Consider the following 24,555-nt stretch of genomic DNA (forward strand, 5'->3'; position numbering starts at 1 on the left):
AATGTGTCAAAGCGACAACAACCCGACCATAGAGCAGACAACATTATCTACTGAAGTGTGACAAAAAAACCTATTTTTTTTGTTGTTTTAATTCTTGCAAGTATGTCTTTTGTGCTTTATGTATCTGCTATATGTATGTTTTGTATCATGTAAATTGCTTATCAATCTGATTTTGTTATGAACCTGCATATATCTGTTCTATTTGGGTTATCGATGTTATAGTGTCCTGTGACACAAAATTAAAAAACAACCATTATAAAATTCTGAATCGTCACAAATCATATGCTGTGTACGAAGTTTTTAATGTAAAAAAAAAAAAAAAAAAAAAAAAAAACCACTATGTACACAGCCTTGTTATCTCAACATTGGAATATCAGACGGTTCAAGCAGAGAAAATAATTAATGTTGCCAAAATAATTACTGCTTTATAAGATACAAAATATATCAAATAATATATATAAATAGCATCATCAAGACTTCATTTCTTAAATCGAATAAAATAACTTCGAAAACTGTTTGAACTTTCAATCTGTAAAGTAAAGGTTATGGAAGGTTTGTTATTAGCCCCCTACAGACGAAGTCGAGGGGACTTTAGGTTTGCACTCTGTCCGTCTGTCTATCTGTCCATCCGTCAGTCTGGCATATCAGTTTTGCACACTTTTTTTCTTCATGCTTGAATATATTGATTAGATATTTAGTGTATAGTTATATAATGACAAGTTACAGATCAAGGTCGAATTCTGTTCCGGTCTGATGATTTTGTGCAGAGTTATGGTCCTTTGACCTTGAAAATTTACTAAATATATTCAGTTTTCCTCACTTGTTTTCGTCATGCTAGAAGAAATTGATTTGGAAGTTGGTATATAATTTTATCATGACAAATTACACGGTTTAGAATGGGAACGGACTTATCGGGTTTTTGTCGGCGTTTCCGCACTAATCGGGTTCGGCAACGGACTTATCGTGTTTTGTTTTCAGACAATGTGACTCAAAATGAGCCAAATAGACGAAAAGAAGTCGTTAGTGTTTATGTTTATATGATCACGGAAGGCATCGATGATCAAACTTTGCAAAAATTGTCATTTTGCTTCGGTATCACTCTTGCCTTTTTCAAAAAGCTCCACACAAACCAGGACAACAGGCCGAACACAGCTACTAAATGATGTGTTTTCCGTTCAAATACACAGTATATTAGAATGTGGACTTTTTGTGCTCCTTTATTTCATAAAAAATACATATTAGAACCACTTGTGTGCATTCAAAAACTTAAAATATCGTATATGAAAATTGCTTGGCAGCGGACTAATCGGGTTTCTCTAAAATGACGTTTTTTTGGAACCGAACTGTTGAGGTTTGTTTAGCACAGGACTGATTGTGTTTTTATTGTTTTACCAGGGTAAAAAATGATGTTTTCGAATTTTTTGTTTGTTTGGGAAATGAAAAATAAAAGATTTTAATAACCTTATGTATTTGACATCGTGTGCTAGAATATACAAGTCTGGAACTTCTCACGGACAAGTGTTTTTCCGTAATCTTGATTTTTTTTCTTTGGTAAAAGTACATCGGTATGGGGCAGTATCACATGCAATGCCAAACATAACACAAATGGTCTATTTCTGCTCTATCCCAGATTAACTTGTGAAGGTATTTTGACGGATGTTTCGGAAAGACACGTAATAGAAATTTTCATAATGATGCATGTATCAGTGAAGCTTTATGTGTCAGTCCTAAAAACAATTATTTATGGAGCCGGTGAATAACTATGAAAACCTAAATTAGGAACCCATTTAGTGCATGTTAGATGCATGCTTTTAGTAATAGTTGTTAGTGACTTTAAACGAGTTGTCAATTAACTGCGAGTATGCGCAGATCTGTTCCTTGTGTCTTTTTGTTGTTTGGATGTACTTGAACCCAGCCACGTCCACTTGTATTTTTGTCCATCTGATGAGTTAAGCCTTTTTCAACTGCATTTTATAGTTCGTTCTTATGGTGTACTGTCCCCACTAACATGTTTAACCCCGCCACATTATATATGTGTGTATGTGCCTGTCCCCAGTCAGGAGCCTGTAATTCAGTGTTTGTCGTTTGTTTATGTGTTACACATTTGTTTTTCGCTCATTTTTTTTATATATAAATAAGGCCGATTGTTTTCTCATTTGAATTGTTTTACATTGTCATTTCCGGGCCTTTTATAGCTGACTATGCGATATGGGCCTTGCTCATTGTTGAAGGCCATACGGTGACCTATAATTGACAATTACTGTGTCATGTTGGTCTCTTGTGGAGAGTTGTCTTATTGGCAATCATAACACATCTTCCTTTTTTTTTCTTTTTTTTTTTTTTTATAGATTACTAGATGTATATAAACTGATAATATTTATTATTATTATATGAACGTCGATTTGTTTTTAAGAGCTAAGCGCAGCTTCAATGTTTTTGTTTATTAGGATCATCAGTTGGTTTATTATTGTTAAGATAAATCGTTGATACATGTACAGATGTTATTTCGTCTCTTTGAGATAGAGGTATTTTTATTTCAAGCATGATATTTTGTACTCTTAGTAGTTTTTGAATATTTGTTTAGAGTTGTCTTCTAATACCTCGTTATACCTTAATGTGTGTGTTTTTATAATGTAAATGCAGTTTTAAAGTATTCGACTGCAGAGTAAGTCAGTCAGTGCATTTTTTTTTTTACAATACTTGAAATACAAAAAATAAAGTGCATTATTTAAGTGGGAATTTACTAGTCTAAGAGACGTTTAAAATTGGTGTAGATTTCTTGTTAATTAACAAGTCTTATCCGTAGATATTTCCTATAACACAATATTGTAAATAGGTTTAAAATACGATCAGAAAACCGGTGGTGTCACCAACGTCATGTTAATGTGCAATATATCCGGAATAAACATTTATTCGATTAGTATCTGTCAGAAGTAAAACCTGTTGGAGCGGAAACTGCGCAGGTGAATGAGGATTTATATATATACTTAACTTAGTGCTAACATTGTCTGGTTTTCTTTAACTGTAAATTGATAAAAAAGGTAAGTCTGCTTAGCTTTAATAAGTACAGATTGAAGGACATCCGCCTATCATTTTCAGAATTTGTATTGGTCTCTACTGTTTATTATTTGCCATGTTGTAAATATGTTTTCGTTGCTATAGCATATATATCTGCTTTTTGCAATAAAGTATTCATTCATTAAATTTATATCCCTAACCCTAGTTCAGATAATCTTGATGTATGTAGAAAGTATTTTTCAATTTTTGCATTTGTATAGATCACCAATTATTCAATAGGAAGTCTTCCAACATGTCCATAGCTTCATATTATTAGGACTAAACTTAACCCTAGCAATGATTCTGACTTAAGATTGTTGTTCATACAAAGCGTCATATTATTAGAACTAAACTTAACCCTAGCAATGAAAATGATTATAGATTGTTGTTCATACAAAGCGTCATATTATTAGGACTAAACCTAACCCTAGCAATGATTCTGACTTAAGATTGTTGTTCATACAAAGCTTCATATTATTAGAACCTAGCAATGATTCTGACTTAAGATTGTTGTTCATACAAAGCGTCATATTTGTAGGACTAAACCTAACCCAGCAATGATTCTGATTTAAGGTTGTTGTTTTAAAAGCGTCATATTATTAGAACTAAACCTAACCCTTGCAATGATTCTGATTTAAGATTGTTGTTTATACAAAGCGTCATATCATTAGAACTATACTTAACCCTAGCAATGAAAATGATATAAGATTGTTGTTCATACAAAGCGTCATATTATTAGAACTAAAACTACCCCTAGCAATGATTCTGATTTTAGATTGTTGTTTTAAAAGCGTCATATTATTAGAACTAAACCTAACCCTAGCAATGATTCTGATTTAAGATTGTTGTTTATACAAAGCGTCATATTATTAGAACTAAACTTAACCCTAGCAATGAAAATGATTTAAGATTGGTGTTCATACAAAGCATCATATTATTAGAACTAAAACTACCCCTAGCAATGATTCTGATTTTAGATTGTTGTGCATACAAAGCGTCATATTATAAGGACTAAACCTAACCCTAGCAATGAGAATAATTTAGGATTGTTGTTCATGCAAAGCGTCATATTGTGAGAACTAAACCTAACCCTAGCAATGATTCTGATTTAAGATTGTTGTTCATACAAAGCGTCATATTATTAGGACTAAACCTAACCTATGGAACGCCGTAACTGCCTTATGGTACTTCATTCTTTATCATGATGAGTTTTTTCTTTATTATGATGAGGTTTTTCTCTATTATGATGAGGTTTTTCTTTATTATGATTAGCTTTTTCTTTATTAGGATGAGCTTTTTCTCTTTTTTGATGAGCTTTTTCTCTATTGTGATGAGTTTTTTCTTTATTATGATGAGCTTTTTCTCTATTATGATGAGCTGTTAGAAGGGAGTCATGGGAAATTAAGAGAATTAAGATCAAACAAAAAGAAAAATGGCAGAATCAGAAATGTTGTGAAAGTTCTTCGGAAACTTGGCTTGCTCCATGTGCGGGAAATGTTTGATAAAGAAATTTTTTTTCAGCATGCTTTAAAAACATGAACTGGAATATCTAGGAGCTACCTTTTAGCGAATATGATGACACTGCAAATGGAATGCATCAAGTATGGAAACATGAAACCTGTGAAAACTGATAGTTTGGGTGGAGTTGATGGGTTCAGTAGGCTTATTATGTTTCTACATTGTCGTGACAACACCACCGCCACCGTATTGAGTAGCTTCCTCTCTAGAGTAGGGTTTTTGTATAGGTTCTATCTGCAGTGGCGGATCCAGAAATTTTCATAAGTGGGTCCCACTGACTGCCTAAGAGGGGGCCCGCTCAGGTCATGCGTCAGTGATTCATTATATAATCAACCAAATTTTTTCCAGTTAAAAGGGAGGCCTGGGCCTCCTGGCCCCCTTTAAATCCGCCTCTGGTCAGGTAAGGGACTAGAAAATTTATTTGTGGCGGATTTCATGTTGACAAAAACATGGTGACGACAGTATGATTACAGACCCAAGCACGCACAATCAGAGAATAGAGAGATTGTGAAGGGACGTTAACGAGGGTGTTCTGTGCTATTCTATCCTTTTGGAAGACCAGGGAATTCCCGATCAACTAAATGAGCTGCATCTAATAGCTCTGCACTACATTTACCTGGATAAAATTAACAGAAGACTTGATATTTGGACTCAAGCTTGGACAAGCCATAGAATGAGAACAACAAAATCATCTCCTGTCAGTATTTGGATCGCCGGTCAAATACAGAATCCAGTTGGTACACAACTCAGTGATCGAGATTAAGTTGATTATGGATTAGGAGAAACATTGATGCGGCTAATCTTATGGAAGATGGAAGGCCATTTTTTGTTTTTGAGCCAATAAACATTGCAATTAATAACCAACGAATAATGAGAGCAGATTTCTATAGGACAGGTACCAACTTTGGCATTAATGACTTTGTGAATTGAAACTCATCTGGTACACCTATATAAAAAAAAGAAAATGTTGTATGATTGCCAATGAGACAACTCTCCACAAGAGACCAAATGACACAGAAATTAACAACTATAGGTCACCTTACGGTCTTCAGCAATAAGCAAATCCAATACCACATAGTCCGCTATAAAAGGCCCTGAAATGACAATGTAAAACAATTCAGACGAGAAAACTAACGGCCTAATTTATATACAAACAAGAATGTGTCCCAAGTACACGGATGCCCCATCCGCACTATCATTTTCTATGTTCAATGGACCGTGAAAATGAGATACAATATCTAATTTGGCATTAAAATTAGAAAGATCATAAAATTAGAAAGATCATCTATAAAAATGAGGATGTATCCCGTTTGAAATAAGTTTTAAGGTACAACCAAACTTTAAAACCTAATATATCTATTATATATGAAAGAATTAAGTAAAGGTTTAAAGTGGTAACGAAGTCCCTAACTTGTGCATAGTCGAGAGGAGCCTGGTTGGCGGCAGAAGTGAGAAGCAGTGTCATCATATGTGACCCGTCATAACATTTGCAGGCTTATGGAGGTAGAACGTCATTGTTAGAAAAATTATAAACAAGATAAATATCGAGATTCAATGAAATACGTATTTGTGAAGAAGAGAAAAACACTTTCCTTGGCTTCTTTTTTGCTGACGCCGAACTATACATCATATATAAGTTTTGAAGAAGTTTTACTTTATCGTTTGAAGTGAAAAATATTTGAATCTACATTTTAAATTGATACAAAAAAAATCAAATTTCTGCTCTATAGATTTCCTTTCATAAATGAAATCTGAAATATATCCCTAACAAATGCACCGTATAAAATGCATTTAAGAGAACACCTACTTATAAACTGTTACGCGTCGCATACTAAGTATAGAGACATGCATAATAAATCTAAATTAAAAAAAGGAATTCTTAAAGCTTAATTTGACAAAGGAGTAGGTCCAGTAAGACCCCTTTTTGGCCCGAAAATATAGCAGTTTTACAAAATTGTTTAAATGTAAACTGTTAGTTATTTATTGGACAGTAGAATGCTTCTGCTACATAAATATGGCCTGTTTTTGACAATAGAATGCACATATATCGGGTACTAGCACCATTAAGTCATGCTAAATTACTGAAATCTTCACAATTCCATCATTTTAGTTAAATTTTAGACGGTTTCCGTGTAAAATGAAAGTGGCCGCATTCGTGTTCATCCTAAATATTGAAAAGCAAGTTGTATTTGATGATAATACATAACATATATAATGGTTGAGGATGAACACGGATGCGGCCACTTTCAATTTTGACAAAAACTATCTGAAAAGTGACATTTTTCGGCAAATTTGGTAGATTTTTCATATTTGAGCTTGAATCGGACCGTTTTTAAGGACTAAGTTAGTTAAAACCTTTCACATAAATTAATTGAATCAAATGAAATAGACACTTAAGTGTTTAAAAAGTGGTCCAAATCGTTTGTCAGATGAAACTGAAATTTGAGGCCAAAATCGGTCCTTACCGGACCTACTCCTTTTAAACTAACTTCATTTCAACAAGTATAAATTACATGTTCTAAAATAGAGCTAAAAATTGTTTGTCTTGTAGTAAATTTAAGTCTTTGAATTTTTATTCAAATACTCAATTGAACATTACTAAGAGCCAATAAATACAATAATTTTGTATTTTATAAATTAGTGCCTTCAATAAATAAAAGCCGTCATAGAACAGTTTCATTTTCATACCGATATTCGAAATGACTCGTTTCATTGCTATTACAACAAATATGTCAAATTCACATGACAGAGAGTTTTGTTTCGGAATATTCTAGATAAATATACAAAAAGCAAATTTTAGACAATGTACCCTCCTAAGCCTGGAAGTGGCTAGCCACATATAGTTAACGGCGTTTTTCTCACAATGACGTTCTACCTTCATAAGCCTGGATATGTCGTGGCTGGTCACAATTATGCGCTGGAATGGTAACTCCTAGATATTCCAGTTCATGTTTTGAAAGCATGCTGACAATATTTGGAGTTATTTTTTCTTTATCGAACATTTCCCGCACATGGAGCAAGCCAATTTTTCGAAGAACTTTCAACATTTCTGATTGTGCCATTTTCTTTTTGTTTGATCTTAATTCTCTTAATTTCCCATGATTCCCTTCTGACAGCTCATCATAATAGAGAAAAAGCTCACCATAATAAACAAAAAAGCTCATCATAATAGAGAAAAAGCTCATCATAATAGAGAAAACGCTCATCATAATAAAGAAAAAACTCATCATAATAGAGAAAAAGCTCATCATAATAAACAAAAAGCTCATCAAAATAGAGAAAAAACTCATCAAAATAGAGAAAAATCTCATCATAATAAAGAAATACCTCATCATGATAAAGAATGAAGTAACATAAGGCAGTTACGGCGTTCCATACTAACCCTGGCAATGATAATGATTTAAGATTGTTGTTCATGCAAAGCGTCATTTTGTGAGAACTAAAACTAACACTAGCAATGATAATGATTTAAGATTGTTGTTTATACAAAGCGTCATATTGTGAGAACTAAACCTAACCCTAGGAATGATTCGTTTATAAGATTGTTGTTCTTTAAAAGCGTCATATTATAAGGACTAAACCTAACCCTAGCAATGATAATGATTATAGATTGTTTTTCATGCAAAGCGTCATATTGTGAGAACTTAACCTAACCCTAGCAATGATAATGATTTAAGATTGTTGTTCATACAAAGCGTCATATTATTAGGACTAAACCTAACCCTAGCAATGATAATGATTTTATAATGTTGTTCATACAAAGCGTCATATTCTTAGGACTAAACCTAACCCTAGCAATGATTACGGTTCATATTTGTATTAATTTCAGAGATTATATTTCAAAGTAATTGAATAAGTGTTAACACAGAACATAGAATATTTAACAATATTAACTTGGTGGACATTTGTTCTAAATCTTAACATCATCGTCCTTTTGTCTCATCGAAAGTCGTCTTTTGACAATCATCTCACATTTCCTTATTTTAAAATGTCGTAATAAATAGTGAAAAAAGAAATATTGGAGTTTTAAACAAATGTATTAAAGCAAATATCCTTTTTTATACCTCTAAGAATAATGCAATTTTGAACTCGAACGGACATGTAATTAATATCACCGATTACCAAAATGTATTTACAGTATAACCTGCCTAATCCGACACCTCAGTATTCCAACATCCTGCTTTAAACGACACATTTTCGTGGTCCAAAAATATGCCTATCCTTTGCAGAAAAAAGCCTGATTATTCTGACACCCTGCTAAATCCGACATTTTTTTCTGGGCCCCCAGTGTGTCGGATAACACAGGTTACACTGTAGTTACAAATAGTCTCATTTTGTATAGGTATTGGTTAGTATACTACAAATGTTTTCCAAAATGGAGGCTCTGTAATGATGGGCATCTTTAAAATATCATTTATTACTGAGAAAACATAATTAATCACTTCAGTTCAAAATATTACTATTCGGACAGTCCAATTTTGTCTGAGTTTTGTTTACCCTGAAGCTCCATCGTCTAGAGTATATTGGAAATATTGAAAGGTAGACATCAAAACTCTATACACACCTCGTCACTCCCTCTTCTCTGTTTATGTTTTTTTTTTAATTTTCTTTTATTCAAACTTTTTGTATACATTTTATTTGTAAGAATTGTCTTTTCTATACGTTTTGGTAACAAGCCATTATTTGGTAGATATTTCGAAGATATGTTATAATGTCGTTTGAATGATTTGTTTAGCGTATATTTGTAAGTTTGGCCTGGTTACAATCCAATACTTAGATTTTAAACCAAATAATGATTCGACTTGATTTCGGTATGATTTATAACGTATGGAATATTACAGTTACTGATTTTTGAAATTTGCGATATTATGACATTTTACACGATTATAATAGTTTTTCTTGGTGTTTTAGAATTCTTTTATTTTATAAAGTACCCGATATTAGACATGTATTAAAGAGATATTAGTAATTCAAAAAAAAATTAAAATGTACCTGCTACTTGAGATAAAAGTATTCTTTAATTTCATAATGTATTTATTTTGGTTAAAGAAGGTTATAATGAACTTAAAAAATGTCTAAGGGCGGATAGAAAAACTAATTTACGTTATATGATATTCACGCTCTAACCTGACTTAGTAACACATTGGTGTTTATGTGTCAAGTGACTGGAGTCAGAATGAGGATTTTCGGTAAATAAAATAACATTTCTGAGTTATAAAATAATATAAATAGTATCAAAGAAAAATCAGTACCGTAATTTTATAGATAAAAAAAATAAAAAAATTGTTGAATGAATTTTAAAATAATGCATGCAATGTAAACAAAAGGTGTAAATAGATATAAGAAGATGCGGTATGAGTGCCAATAAGACAACTCTCCATCCAAGTCACAATGTAAAAGTAAACCACTATAGTTCAAAGTACGGTCTTCAACACGGAGCCTTGGCTCACACCGAACAGCAAGCTATAAAGGGCCCGAAAAATGACTAGTATTAAACTATTGAAACGGGAAAACCAACGGACTAATCTTTATAAAAAAAGAGAAACGAGAAACACTTATGAACCACATCAACAAACGACAACTACTGAACAACATATTCCTGACTTAGGACAGGTGCAAGCAAATGCAGCGGGTTTAAACTCATTTAATTGAATCTGCCAGACCCTCCTTTCTATGACTATCCAGATGGCTTATTATTATCTCCCCTGTCCTCTGTGAAACCTAGTAGAAGTATATGTAATACCATATTTGAAATTTACATTGTCATTGAACTTTGTTTTAAAATGATTTTTTTTCTACAACATTGCAATTGTTTTTTTAAAAACCCACAAAAAAACCTACATACAATGATATTAGTCTACAGAGAAAAATATGTGATGCTTTAAATCCATGAAATAATTGTTTATCATCCATTCTAATTTTAACTTGTATCAGATATTCTAAATTTTAACTTGTATCAGATATTCAAGGAAACAACTAAGCTATTCTTGTTTTGAAATCTAGGACAAAGGAAGGTTTATACATTTGAAATGTATTCCTCCTTTATTTTTCGCCTATTTTTCACTGATCAATAATTGTCTAACATCCTCTGACAGGGGTAAACCAATAGACTGATAACAGAAAATGAACATGTTTTTGATGGGGGAAAAACATCTCAATGAACATTCAGAAAGAAAACTATGTACATCAAGTCACTTTTATTTAAAATATTGGTTGCGAAATATATCTTGATATTGTAAAAAAAAAATGGAAAAATACAGTCTTACGAGATTTCGCATATATGCTCACCATTTACTTTAAAAAAAAAAGTAAACTATAGTAACACTAAAGACACAATAGAGTTTACAAAAGATGTGTAATAGTGAGATCGAAGATGAAAATCATTTTCTTTTAAATTGTGTTAGTCCATCAGGCCAACTTAAAGATATGATAACAATATATAATGATTAATAAATGCTGCAAGATTTTTAAGAATTAGACCCCATCAAAAACTGATTTGGATAATGAATAATGAAGATGAGAAAGTATCAAAATTTTGCATATGTACTTAGAGATATGAATAGTTTTGATGGGATTGAAATCTAAATCTTCCATTTTTATAGTAACTATGTCTCATGATCAGATAATATATTAAAATAATCACAATCCAATTCTTTTTATTATCACTTGAACTTTATAATGTTCCCGTACAGTATTCTTGAGCATCGCCTCTTGATGAATTTTGCACAGGAACAATGTCTACCCCTACCTGATGTGATCTCAAAATATTTGTAGCATGTTCTAAGCAACCGCTCCTTGGTGACCTCTGCATTGTAGTGATGTAAAGTTCATGACTGCTATGAACTAATCATGAGGAGAACTACTAAAAAATATTAAATTGTATTTTTTGTTCTATTATTTCGTTTTAATATTTTTCACATCTATTAAAAAGAAATTCGACCTACACTTATACTGTACGAGCCACATAACTTAGTTTTGTGCCAAAAAATGTAGATGTAAATATATTTTTGTCCCCCATTTATTTAATGATATTACCTCTGGACCTTTATCATTCCATCAAACATATTCAAGCTGTTATGAATTCCATTCTATATCATTCCGAAAATAAGTAGACGGAATGTGTGTCTTAACAATTAATTTACATATCTTTATGAACTCATCATAATACTGAGATGAATGATTATTTCTTTTCTTGTTTAAATGTAATCTAAATCTCTATTTTGGTAAGTTGCATAATAAATGAACTTGGATAGATTGACTCGATACATGTATATAATATAATGTCATAATAAACATATCATTCTCTAACGACCATTCATATATATGTTATGAAAAGAATTGCTGTTTAACATAAATATGAAATAATCTAAACGTCAGGATAACATTTTATTAAGATGTACACTTTGAGTTAAGAACAATTGATGTATACACCTGTTATTTTATTAAAAAGAACAATAAAAACCGCCATTTTTATTTTGTTGATTATAATCTTAACAGAATACTGCAGTATCCATCTTTACATATTTTGAGACCCAATTTGTTATTCTACCAATTCTTACTGTTTTCAAAATGCATTTTTCTCTCTAGCTAAATTCTACTCGTTACTTTTTGTTTTGCAAGATTTGTATAAGAAATTTGATGTTTGAAACAAGAAAAATAATAAATACGTCTTTGAGATTGAAATGTAAACAGTCTTTTACTTCAATTTTTTCATTCCTATCAAGATTGGAACGCCAGAAGCCTTTTACTTAATATTTTTCATTCCTATCAAGATTGGAACGCCAGAAGCCTTTTACTTAAAAAGTTTCATTCCTATCAAGATTGGAACGCCAGAAGCCTTTTATTTAAATATTTTCATTCCTATCAAGATTGGAACGCCAGAAGCCTTTTAATTAAAATTTCGTTGATATCGGGATTGAAACGCCAGTAGTCTTTAATCAAGATTTTTCATCTCAATCGAGGTTGAGACGCCAAAAGCTTGTTATTTAAGATTTTTAAATTCCAATCGAGATTGAAACGCCAAAAAGCCTTTTACTCTAGAATTCTCATTTCGATCGAGATTCAGACGCCAAATGATTCTTACTTAACGGGTCATTAGCTGCGAGATATAAAAATAGAATATGATGATGTACCTGGTCGAGTGCATTTATGGTTCCTCAACCACTCAACCACCCCTACCTCTTAGAGATTGATTTTAAGGATGTCAAAAGATCTGAAATTTAATACTCGGATACTCGGTCATGATACTCGAGTACTCGCGAGTACTCGGATGAATCTTAAACGTCTATTCAAAAGTTTAGATTTTAGGCTGGATGCAGTGTTTTTGGTATACCTTGGAAGTTTTTGAGCTATTGATTTTGCCATTTTATAAGGGACTTTTCGTTTTGAATTTCGGTATTTTTGTTATTCTACTTTTTATGAATATGGTCCTAATCTTAGCTTTGATGACAATTCGTAATGATATGTATACATGTCTCAACCTCTAACCTTCCGTGATAATATAATTTGATAAGTTTTACTGCTGTTAATTATCTTTAACCAAAGAGAATATGTATTGTTCGTACAAATCATATTTATTCAATGAGTATTTTCTTATTTTTGTATTTTTTTTATGTATAAATAAATAATAAAAGAACAGAGTTCCAATGTTCCCCGCGTTGCACATATTTTACATTTCCAAGGGGTATTACTCTTTTTAAAAAGGTCGATCGGTCAACATTATGGAACTTGTCCGAGCTATTGCTAATATTAATCTATACTATAAGTTTTATGAAAATCTGGCAAGAATTGTACCCGTGAGAGCACTACCGAGGCCATTTTCCATACATTTAATATTTCCAAGGGGCATAACTCTATAAAATAAAGTCGATCGTTCCCCATAATAGAACTTGTCTGAGATATAACTTATTCTAACCTATAGTATAAAGTTATAACAGTCTGGCAAAAATTGTACCCGTGAGAGCTCTAACTAGGCCATTTTCCATAAATTTAATATTTCCAAGGGGCATAACTCTTGTAAAAAAAGTCGATCGGCCACCATTATAGAACTCATCCGAGATATTGCTGATATCGTCCTATAGGATAGGTTTTATAAAAATCTGTCAAGAATTGTACCCGTGAGAGCGGTAACGAGGCCATTGTTCCATAAATTTAATATTTCCAAGGGGCATAACTCTTTTAAAAAAAGTCGATCGGCCACCATTATAGAACTTATCCGAGATATTGCTGATATCAACCTATAGGATAGGTTTTATAAAAATCAGGCAAGAATTGTACCTGTGAGAGCGCAACGCGGGGACAAAAATATTAAATATATATTCCTTTTTATTTTTGAATATGTTAATAAAACTAGAAATATGAAATATTGCTTTGATAACGTATATTCTATTTCAAATTGTCAAGTATCGTCAATAAAGTCCGAAACCCTTGATTAACACGTGGGAATAATCATGTGGACAAACAATCGATGTCAAAATTATTCTTTTCAAATTGTTATTGATTATATTATGTCTTCTCATTTTAGAATGACTGTGATCCTGTTTATAATTTTCCTTTTGGTGACTTCCGTCAGTAGCCATGGATTATACGTACCAGGTCAATCATGCGTAGACATGAATCCAGCAGGACATTTAGATTCAGAAGGAAATAAGGCTTATTCTCAAACAATATCATCTCCTTACAAGATATCGATCAACAGCACGACCTATACAGCTAATTCGGTCATTGAAGGTAATACCTTATGCATTACGTTAACGGCTATGACATAACTAGTACATATGGCCATTCCAAACTGAACGAATTTGAAATGAATCTGTCAGTCATGTTTAGTTTTATTACAATTTTCAGATATATATATATCGTTAATTATCAAACTGTTTTGATTTTAAGTGTACACATTTTATTTACTTGAATAAGCAAAAGGGGCGATACACAAGTTCAGAAAACATAAAAAGTGATCTCCAACGAACGGTTTGTAGCAATAGAATATGTAACAACATTCGCTTCTGTTCCGACTATATCTCTTCAGTAACTGACATTATCGCTATTTTACAAAACTTCCCATTGATCTTACTGACTGATAATATCCTTTCTCAGCACAATAGAGTGATATGAAAAAATATTGCTAGAAACTAAAGGTGCACATGCCATTGTCAATGAAATCAACAACGTCGTCATAGGTAAAATAGCGATAGACAGATTATCATTGGTCATTTCAACTCGATTGCTTTTCTCACTTTCGCCTACAGACTCAAGCGAGAAAATGAAATTCGTTGAGATGACCAACGATAATCTATAATTAACATGTGCAATATAAATGCAATGCGTATTGAAAACTCAAAGAAATAATTAGATTGCCTACACGCGAAATATCTGGCGATAGTCGATTTACCGGCATGAAAATACCTTAAAATATGGCCTAATCTTCTGGTTAACATCTTATGTTCGAAAATTCAGTTCTTGAGATATAAATGACCGTTTCAGACTTATATTAATTTCCTAGATCATGTATACATACACATTGGAAAAACAATCTTAAGGTTTATCAACTGAATATTCAATTGAACCGATTTCAAAAAGAAATTTATGAATGTCTAGGATATTGATTATCATTTAGAGATCATGTGGTTGCAGTGGTTCTTTAACGTTCAGAAAAAGTGGTACTCTCATTACACCAGAATTAAAAAAAAAAAAATTCCTTATTCGGAATGGACGCACAGATCTCGTACTAGCAAACGGACTTCCCCCACATTCAGCATGTGATTTAGTGGTTGATGGGAGAGTTCCAGATGAAAACATTTCAGTCTACCAGTCAACGCTTTATGCTATTAAAATAGAAACTTGATTAAAATACCGTGAAGTATTTTGAACGTCATTGAATTTTCAGAAGTATGTTTTAATTTTATATTTATGGATTGGCATATTGGTATTCTGGTCGGATTTTCTGATACAGATAGAAAGGTTTGGCATTGGGTTTTCACAAAACAACCACATGGAATAAAACGACGATAAACCAGATACCAAATCCTGGGTGTAAGCAGCTACAGGTCACCATACGGCCTTAAGTAATGTGCAAAATTAATACCGTATAGTTAACTACAAAATACATGACCAATGTGATACAGAGTAAACTGAAATACCAACCTCAACAATCTCGTCATGAGAAGTAACAGTTTAAGTATTGGTTTCGGTTAAATGATTGTTACATCCGTTGGACCTAGTTGTTTGACAATTTTAGCTTTCCTAAATTTGTTCTATATCTAAAATCAATTGCTTAGATATCATTAGAAGTAATAAAATAAGTTTGGGTTTTGTCCCAGTATTTCTAATCCAAGTTGACGTTGTACAGCAGATATCAACCTCACTCAGAATGCTTGTTTCTTATAGCCGTGGCGTTGTATCTTTTTTGACCTATGATTTTTGTATTGGCCTTTTAGTACTTTCAACCGAAGTAGAAATAAGAAACGAATTAAAAATAAACAAAAAAAAGATTTTTATTAATTTTATTTTACAGTATTTGTTTATGCCAATGGTGACCATGGTTACGATTTTTACGAAGGAATGATTTTACAAGTTCGCCGTGCTAACTGTGACCATAAAAATAAAGATGTGTCGGTTGGCACCTTTAAGCTTGGTGCTGGAGAAGATTTGCTAACAACGATGTCTTGTACTAATCTGGATGTAAGTGTTACAATCCTTTTCACGCGAAGATTTGTTAACATTGTGTTTGTAAAGGGGCATCAATAAAAGGCCCCGTAATGATAAATGTAAAACAATTCAAACGAGAAAACTATCGGCATAATTGATGTACAAAATATTGAACATAAAACAAATATGATGTCTTCACAAAGTAAGATGTTGTATGACCTAATACAAAGAACCTAAAGCTACGATTCTGTAGTAAAAGCTCTGTTTGATAAGACGATCTTGTCAATCTACAACCTAAAGCTACGATTCTGTAGTAAAAGCTCTGTTTGATAAGACGATCTTGTCAATCTAGATTCTGTAGTAAAAGCTCTGTTTGATAAGACGATCTTGTCAATCTAGATTCTGTAGTAAAAGCTCTGTTTGATAAGACGATCTTGTCAATCTACAATTGAGCAAAGTAGCGTAAAGCGAAGGAAGAACAAACGTTTTATATTACTGAAAAATTGTAAGAATGTTGCGTAGATATTTAGATATTCAGGTATCTACATATGATCGGCACAACTTGTTGAAAATACCTCATCAAAATATGTATGAAAGGTATCTGTTCTGCAGAAAGAATGGCAAAAGATTTTAAGTAGAACATCTTGACGACCCGAAAATATCTCTTTCTTCATTAGGATTGATGAAGTGTAGATGACCAGTATAAAGACGGAAGATTTGTTTTTAAGGGAATACCAAAAGAAAGAGGAACAGATATGTGATTTTGATAAAAACCTCCTCTTTCGTGAAGGATGCAGGGGAATCTGTGGGACACCCAGTTTTGCTGTGAATTTTATGTTTTTAGTTATACATTTCATTCTGAATAAATAATTTGCAACAAAAAAAAAAGTGTTTGAGTCTTCGTCTGCGATGTGGTAAACAGAGGACAAGGCTTTCAAATAGTGACTATAAAGGCAAGGGAAGTGAAGACTATAGTTATATGAAAAACCCTTTGAAATCACAATATCTAATGTGATTATCTCTTTTTATGACACACGACACATACCTCTTTTACAGGATACAGTTGGCCACATGGCACATGCTCATATCTATAACAGGACATTTTATTGGAAAGCACCCCCAGTGTCAGAAGGTCCACTGTTTATCAGGTATAGGCTTTTCTGCATACAACACTAACATTGAAATTTGTAACTTGTGTAAAGCATAGAAAAATTCACAAATAAATAATAGTACATTACAACATGTATACCACAGAATAATAACCGACAAAAAGTGAATCTAATGTTGGATGATGCGTCTTTCTGACAACGAAATGTTCTATTATGAAGCAGTCAGTATATCCTCTATTAAACCAATAATAAATAAAAGTTTTGATAGATAATTAGCTTTTGAATATCGCAAAGTTAAACGTTGTGTTTGCAGCATTCATATTTTATTTAAAAATTACTTTTTTTTTTTTTTTTTTCAAATAAATATTCTTTATTCTTCAAATTGCTTGTTACATGTTTACTTCATTGTCCAAGCTTCAATAAAGTATCCCTGTGAAATACTTTCTGAGTATCCAGGAAAATACACAGAATATAATAAAATATAATAAAACATTATTTTTGATTCCCATCAATTATATCAATCTTTTTAACTTTATGAAAAATACATTTTGAGATACTGTTTTGTTCTCATTCATGAACCTTCGTAAATCCTTTATAAACATAGCATACACATCTAAAAATTTCAGTTTTTGCTCGGATACATAGTACGACTTGTAAATACAAAAACCTATAATTGTCAAGAAATAATTAAAACCGTTATACCCTTGATCTGATATTTTGTATCCAAATACTATATGTTTTGCTAATATCTTGTTTTGAAAATTCATTTTTGCTAGAAGATAATGTACTTTCTCCCAAAAATCTTTCAAAAATGAACATGTAATAAAGAAATGCAAATAATATTCTTCTTATTTCAAAATTACTTTGTGCAATACATTGGAAAGATGTACTGGTATGACATCCGTTACCATTAATAAAGTAAGAAAGAATGAGATAAATTAAATGAAAAATTAAAAACAAAGATAATTCATAGCATTTTAGTAAAATAATTTTACAAAAATAAAAACGGAGATTGTAAAACAGTATTGTAAACTACCTGAAAATCGATTGTCTAAATTTATCCTAAATGAAATAATAATTTCAAAATGTAATGAATGGAAATATATAGAAAACATCGAAATTATTTAACCGATCCCATTTCTTTACTAATACACATGTTACGGTGCATTACAGGTCTGCAATAAACAAATATAAATCCAGGACGTCTATAATAAAATGGCGACAAAATACAAAACCAGGACGTTTATGATAAAATGGCGACAAAATACAAAACCAGGACGTCTATGATGAAATGGCAACAAAATACAAAATCAGGACGTCTATGATAAAATGGCGAGAAAATCAAAAATCCATTACGGACAATTAAAGATAATATTATAGAGGATATTGAAGTGTTTAATATGTTGTTCTTTTACAGAGCCACGATTGCTAGGCGCCAGATGACCTTTTGGATGAATGTTGTATCAGAATTCATTATGGATCCTGGAAGTTCGATCACTCCCGAAACATGTACTCAACCACCTACCATTTGTTCAGCTGCAATACATAAAATGTCGACGTTACTTGTACTTGCTATGACTGTTTTCATATTTATTGTATATCATTCATATTGAATATGATGATTATATTCAGGGATGGAACACTGTCACAACATCAAAATTTAATTCCTGAACTGATATAAAGAGAATTGATATTATTATATCTGAAAATAAGATTTTTGAAGAGATTTTTGACCCAAATTCGGAGAGTTGAGAGATTGATTTCTGCTTAATATGTATACAGCCCTGAAGGTTGAACCTTTATTATGCTAAACATATCTTGTATGGTCAAATAATTTGATCCCACTATAGTTATTATATAATAATTAATAATAATTATAATTGTGGTAAATATAATAAGCAGCCTTTCTTATAGGGTTAGTTTTCTTTGCTCTCAATGTTTACCATGTTTGCCATGTTTATTTATAAACACAATTCCAGTTTCTTAAGTATTACCATTAGAATGCTGTAATAAGGGTGATATAATGAATGTCCGATAGTTATTATTATTGACATTTTCGCTTAAACTGGTGTGAACACTTGAAAAAATACAAATACTATTTATTTAGTCTCTTTCACTAAGGAATGTTTTCTTTAATCATCCTGCAAATTTTTTGGAATATATGGGTTTTGGTCATCTTCGTTATGGATACAAAATACAATACAAATACAAAGTTTTTTACGGCGTTTTGCATTTGCGCCGATCTGCATTTCATTTGCGCCGATTTTTTCTTTCATTTGCGCCGATTTTTTTTTTCATTAGCGCCGAATTTTTTTACAGGTATATAACAGGTAAATTACAGGTGATGAAATGATATAAGAAGATGTGGTATGAGTGCCAATGAGACAACTCTCCATCCCAGTAATGTTATTTTCATTTATCATTAAAGACCTCTTCCGTTAGCCAGTTGTACATATATTATGAATTGTCAATCATAACATGTATAAAACTGTTGTTTCCTGCTTAAAATCAAGAAGTAAAAACCTAAGATAAAAGCACTTTGTTTATAATACTTAAATGACGAATTAAAAATATATGTGCAGCATTCAAATCCATAAAATCGGATTAAATTCAAATCATAAATCTGTTCTTGCCGAGTATGTTTAGGCAACACATCTATTATATTCCTTTCTTATGATTTCGCATCTTCTATATTTGGCGAATTAGTTGACCGTTATGGAATGTGTACTTGCAGGTTGTCCAAGAATATATGACATTTGTCATCAGAAGGAGCGGAGCGTCAGACAATGTCAAACGTGAAGCAGTCATCGATTTCATTTAGGGAAAGGAATGGTAACCTGAAACATTGGGATAGCCATTTACCAATAATTGCAATGTCACTTGATTTGTCTTTATACTCTGTGCTCAGCCAATCTAAAAGTATAAATTAACCTGTAACTTACCTGTAAATCCAATTAGGAAAAAATATAAAATCGGCGCAAATGAAAAAATGAAATCGGCGCAAATGAAAGAATGAAAATTTTCAAAATCGGCGCAAATGTCATACGCCCGTTTTTTATTGTCAATCATGATGCCCAATAATTTGAGCAGTACAATTAAGTTCAATTTCATACAAGTGATTACATATTGATTACATTGATTATTTAACAATTAAACAAAGTCAAGTCTTTTTCAACCAAATAAATTCTGCAGAAAAGATATATATATATATAGTTTTACAATATAATATAGATGGACAAACTACCGGTGACTAAACTGTATCTAGAATTAATTTTCTCTCTTTGAATAAAGTACACAATAATAAACTTACTTTTTTAATTATAACATTATCCTCAGATGACATTAACCATATTAATTTTGATTTATTTGGGAGGCTTTTTAAGTTTTTGTTAACCTTATTTAAGTAATCTATATATTCAGATCTTTTATTTTCTAAAACAGGACACTGAAGAAGAAAATGAATTTCATCTTCAACTTCAGTGTTACATAATTTACATATTCTATCCTCCACTCGAAGCCCCACATATCTGCCTCTTTCAATTTCTAATTTATGTGCACTGACTCTGAACTTAGTGAGCAGTAGCCTTTCATCCTCATTTAAAATTAATAAGTACTTTTCCATATAAATATTTTCTTTAAATAATCTGTAAGTCCATGCTGTTCATTTTGTCTATCATTGTAAAGTTCAGATTTCCAGATACAAGAATATTTCTGTTTTAATTTCCGGTAAATTAGTGATTTTAAATCCATCTTTGAATTTTTAACAAGTTTAAGATCTATATCAAGATATTTCATAAGAATAGCAATACAACTATACCAACTATTTTTGTTTAAACTATTTAGTGATTTAGAGACATTCAGGGCTTCAGAGAGAAGGATATCATCAGACTTTAATATATATTTATAATATCTAAACATATTTAAAATTACTTCAAAAAATAAGGGATATCTTCCCATTTCACCCAATACAGCTATATTTGTAGATTTGTTACCTAAACCCAAAGAAAATTTACAGAATTTGACATGAATACTTTCTTGTTTCATGTCCTTGCATAGTTTAAAAAGATTATGTTCATTTTTATTTAGTTTATTTATTACTGAAGATCCCCATATTTCACTCCCATATAACAACACAGGTTTCACAGTATGATCAAATATATGTGAAAGTGTGGAGACCCATAGCGGTATATATACAACTATGTATCCTGGACAAGTTTTTTTTATAACGGAAAACTTAGAAGGTATTATGTCATAATAAGGCTCGTTTTGTCAGTGTCTATTTTTGTTTCAATCTTTGACTGTTCAATACCATTTTATCTACATGTAATATCATTTTCATGTATGCTTATTAACAGTGTAACCCTATTAATGAAAGCGGGTATTTATGAGGCATCGATCATTCCTCTTTTGTGGATCTATGAAATGTCATGTTGTGTTTATTTTTCCTCTTAATTTGCCATCGAACAATTTTTTTTGCCTTCAATTAAAAAGAAAATGAATTAAACATTTGTTTTTTTAAATCCATCCTCCTAGAGCTGAATGGTCAGTACCTGTGTGAAGGAAATTATATATTATTATATATCGTATTGTCATTTATTATCATCTCATGTATTGTCATTTTCATTTTCAGTAATGCATATTTACAGCGTAACCTAATAGTTATTAAAATTAGTCGGAAAATTAAGGCTTCGACAATTCCTCCTTTAAAAGGGGCAAGGTTTTTCTTTCCCAGGAACAATTTTATTCATCTTTAATAGAAAAATTATTTTCCAAAGCATACATCACTGGTTTTGGTGGGATACGTGCTCAATCTTTAGTTTTTTATGTTATGTTTTGTAAACTGTTGTCTATCTTTCCATTGTTTTTTTTTGCCGAGGCATTGCCAATTTATTTTGACTTATGAGTTTGATTGTCCTTTTGGTAATTACGCCTCCCTCATACAGGAACAGGAATATTTTTGATCACTCTCTTATAAATAGAAACAAAATCAAACATAAAACACCATGCCTCCGCGAATGAACGGTCGGTGCCTAAGTAAGGAAATTATGAATTTATATTTTTATCATTATATCTCGTTCTTATGTGTTTTGGTATTAAATAGACTTTTAATGCTTTAAAAATGTTGAAACTTAATATTTTACTCGCGCTTACCATCTGCCAATATCTAATATAGAGAAGAGTTTTATTAGCAATAAATATATTAAAAAAGTGTATCGTGTGAAGGTTACCTAGTATTGTACATGTAAGCAACCCATCGGGCAAAGTTAATTAAAAAATTATGGAAATGTATAATTGTGAATGTGACTCGAATGCATACGTGGTATTGCTGATGGTCTATGAAAGCTAGAAGGCCTAGAACAATCAGGGAGAAAAGGGTGTATTTCAAAAGGGGGAGGTCCGTAAAAACTAACAAATAATTAAAACGTTATACTATATCAACAAATGGAACAAATGGAAAACAACTGTCATATTTCTGACTTGGTATAGGAATTTGCCGTAGAAAATGGTGGGTAAAACCTTGTTTTATAAATAGCTAAACCTTTCACTTGTATGACAGTTATAATTTCGTTATATTGACAAATATAATCTTGTAAATACTAAGTACTTTTCTAAAATCATACTTAACTATGAAGTTGCCAAAGACAAAATTTTAATATAACACCTAGAAGATAAAAACAACATGATGATTAAAAACAAAATAAATAAAAGACGCAAATTATCCAAATAAATGCTACAAAGAAGAAAAAGATCGAACAACACACATCATCAGTTGATACCTTTCAACTGATATATGTAAAGTTGAATGGACATTTCCTTTCTGATATTTTAAGTCTTTGAGATAACAAAGTCCTTTAAATTAGAAAACAGTATTAAAAAGACACGTTCACAATTTTCAATATTTTAACTAAAATTGTCTTTTTGTAAAAGAAAGACTATAAAATACGGATAATTTTTACAACATGATGAAAGCCTAGACTGTGAATATTAGAAACAAGAAGATGTGGTATGATTGCCATTCAGACAACTCTCCAGCATATGACGAAAATGACGCAGAAGTTGGCAACTATAGGTCGCCGTACGGTCATTTACAGTTAACGAAACTCATACTGCATTGCAACTTATAAAAGGCCCCGAAATGACAAATGTAAAACAATTCAAACGAAAAATTAACTGCCTGATTTATGTACAAAACGATTAACGAAACACAAATATAATAAACAGCAAAAAAACAACCACTGAATTACAGGCTCTTGACTTTGAGTAGGCACATACAAATGTGGCGGGGTTAACTTCATTGTAGTTAGATGACGCCAAACCCTCCCCTAATCTGACAAAGTAGTGCATTATCACAATACAAGAACAAAATGTGCAATACAATACAAGTAAAACAAATATGATAAATAGCAAGAAACGACAACCACTAAATTACAGGTAACTGACTAGGGACAGGCCATTATGTGGTTGATTGAGCATGTTTTGGTTGCCCCACTTTCTCAAAAGCCTGGGAAGTTGTGTAACAGTACAACATACGAAAATATTGAAAATGATTTAGCTCATATGGACTATACAAAGCACAGACAGACCTAACTAAAATACTGAAGACACAAAGTACACATCTGAGCGTACTCGGAGTTACTGCAGCTAGTTCAAATCCAATAACAACTTATACACAAATTCTGTATCTATTAAAGACTAAAATATCAATCATTCAATGTGTTTAGTTTTAAGACGTCACTAACAATCAGAGAGAAAAAAAGATCTTAGTGAATGGTGAAATTTTTCAGTTTTGAAAAAGTGATAAATACACGTGGATCATTGTTTACATATTACTCGGAAGAAATTTTTTTTTATTTTGATTGGTTAGCATGTTACCTTTATACAGGACGCTCATAATTATTTCTTTGTTTTGGGATCACGACACATTTTAAATGTATTGTTGAGAAATCAGTGATTTACCCACCCACAGATTACAACTGTGTTAATCTTTATTTTATGTTTACAAAGTAGTGCTTATTTAGCTTAAATTCTTTATCCTGTTCTGTGAAATATATTTGTTTTTATGTCTTGTTACTATACATTTTGCAGTTATAACATTATGTAACTTTAATTTCGTTTGTGAGAAGCCTGGTTATTCGAAAATGTGAGCATACCCACGATAGAGTTTTCTTGTCTCTACATGTCTTCTTTGATTTTGTTTTATGAAGTTTCTATATAAACTCGTCAA

General features: G+C 31.7%; 1 protein-coding gene across 5 annotated transcripts in view; it reads left to right on the plus strand.

Moving 5' to 3' along the window:
• The window catches only part of LOC139518937 (putative defense protein 3), a 31,564-nt gene extending 12,205 nt beyond the window's left edge, over positions 1 to 19,359 (plus strand). For 3 of the 5 annotated variants that reach the window (XM_071310633.1, XM_071310641.1, XM_071310654.1), the window contains exons 2-5: positions 14,099 to 14,304; positions 16,088 to 16,254; positions 17,278 to 17,369; positions 18,748 to 19,359. In XM_071310633.1, the coding sequence (XP_071166734.1) occupies positions 14,099 to 14,304; positions 16,088 to 16,254; positions 17,278 to 17,369; positions 18,748 to 18,943 (661 nt within the window). In that variant the 3' untranslated portion in view covers positions 18,944 to 19,359. Of the gene's footprint in view, positions 1 to 2,829; positions 2,964 to 3,010; positions 3,042 to 14,098; positions 14,305 to 16,087; positions 16,255 to 17,277; positions 17,370 to 18,747 lie in introns of those variants that run through there. The other 2 variants (XM_071310648.1, XM_071310663.1) reach the window with 2 other exon arrangements.
• The last annotated feature ends 5,196 nt before the right edge of the window (positions 19,360 to 24,555 follow it).

Source organism: Mytilus edulis, chromosome 1 (genome assembly GCF_963676685.1).
Source record: "Mytilus edulis chromosome 1, xbMytEdul2.2, whole genome shotgun sequence".
NCBI lineage: Eukaryota > Metazoa > Mollusca > Bivalvia > Mytilida > Mytilidae > Mytilus > Mytilus edulis.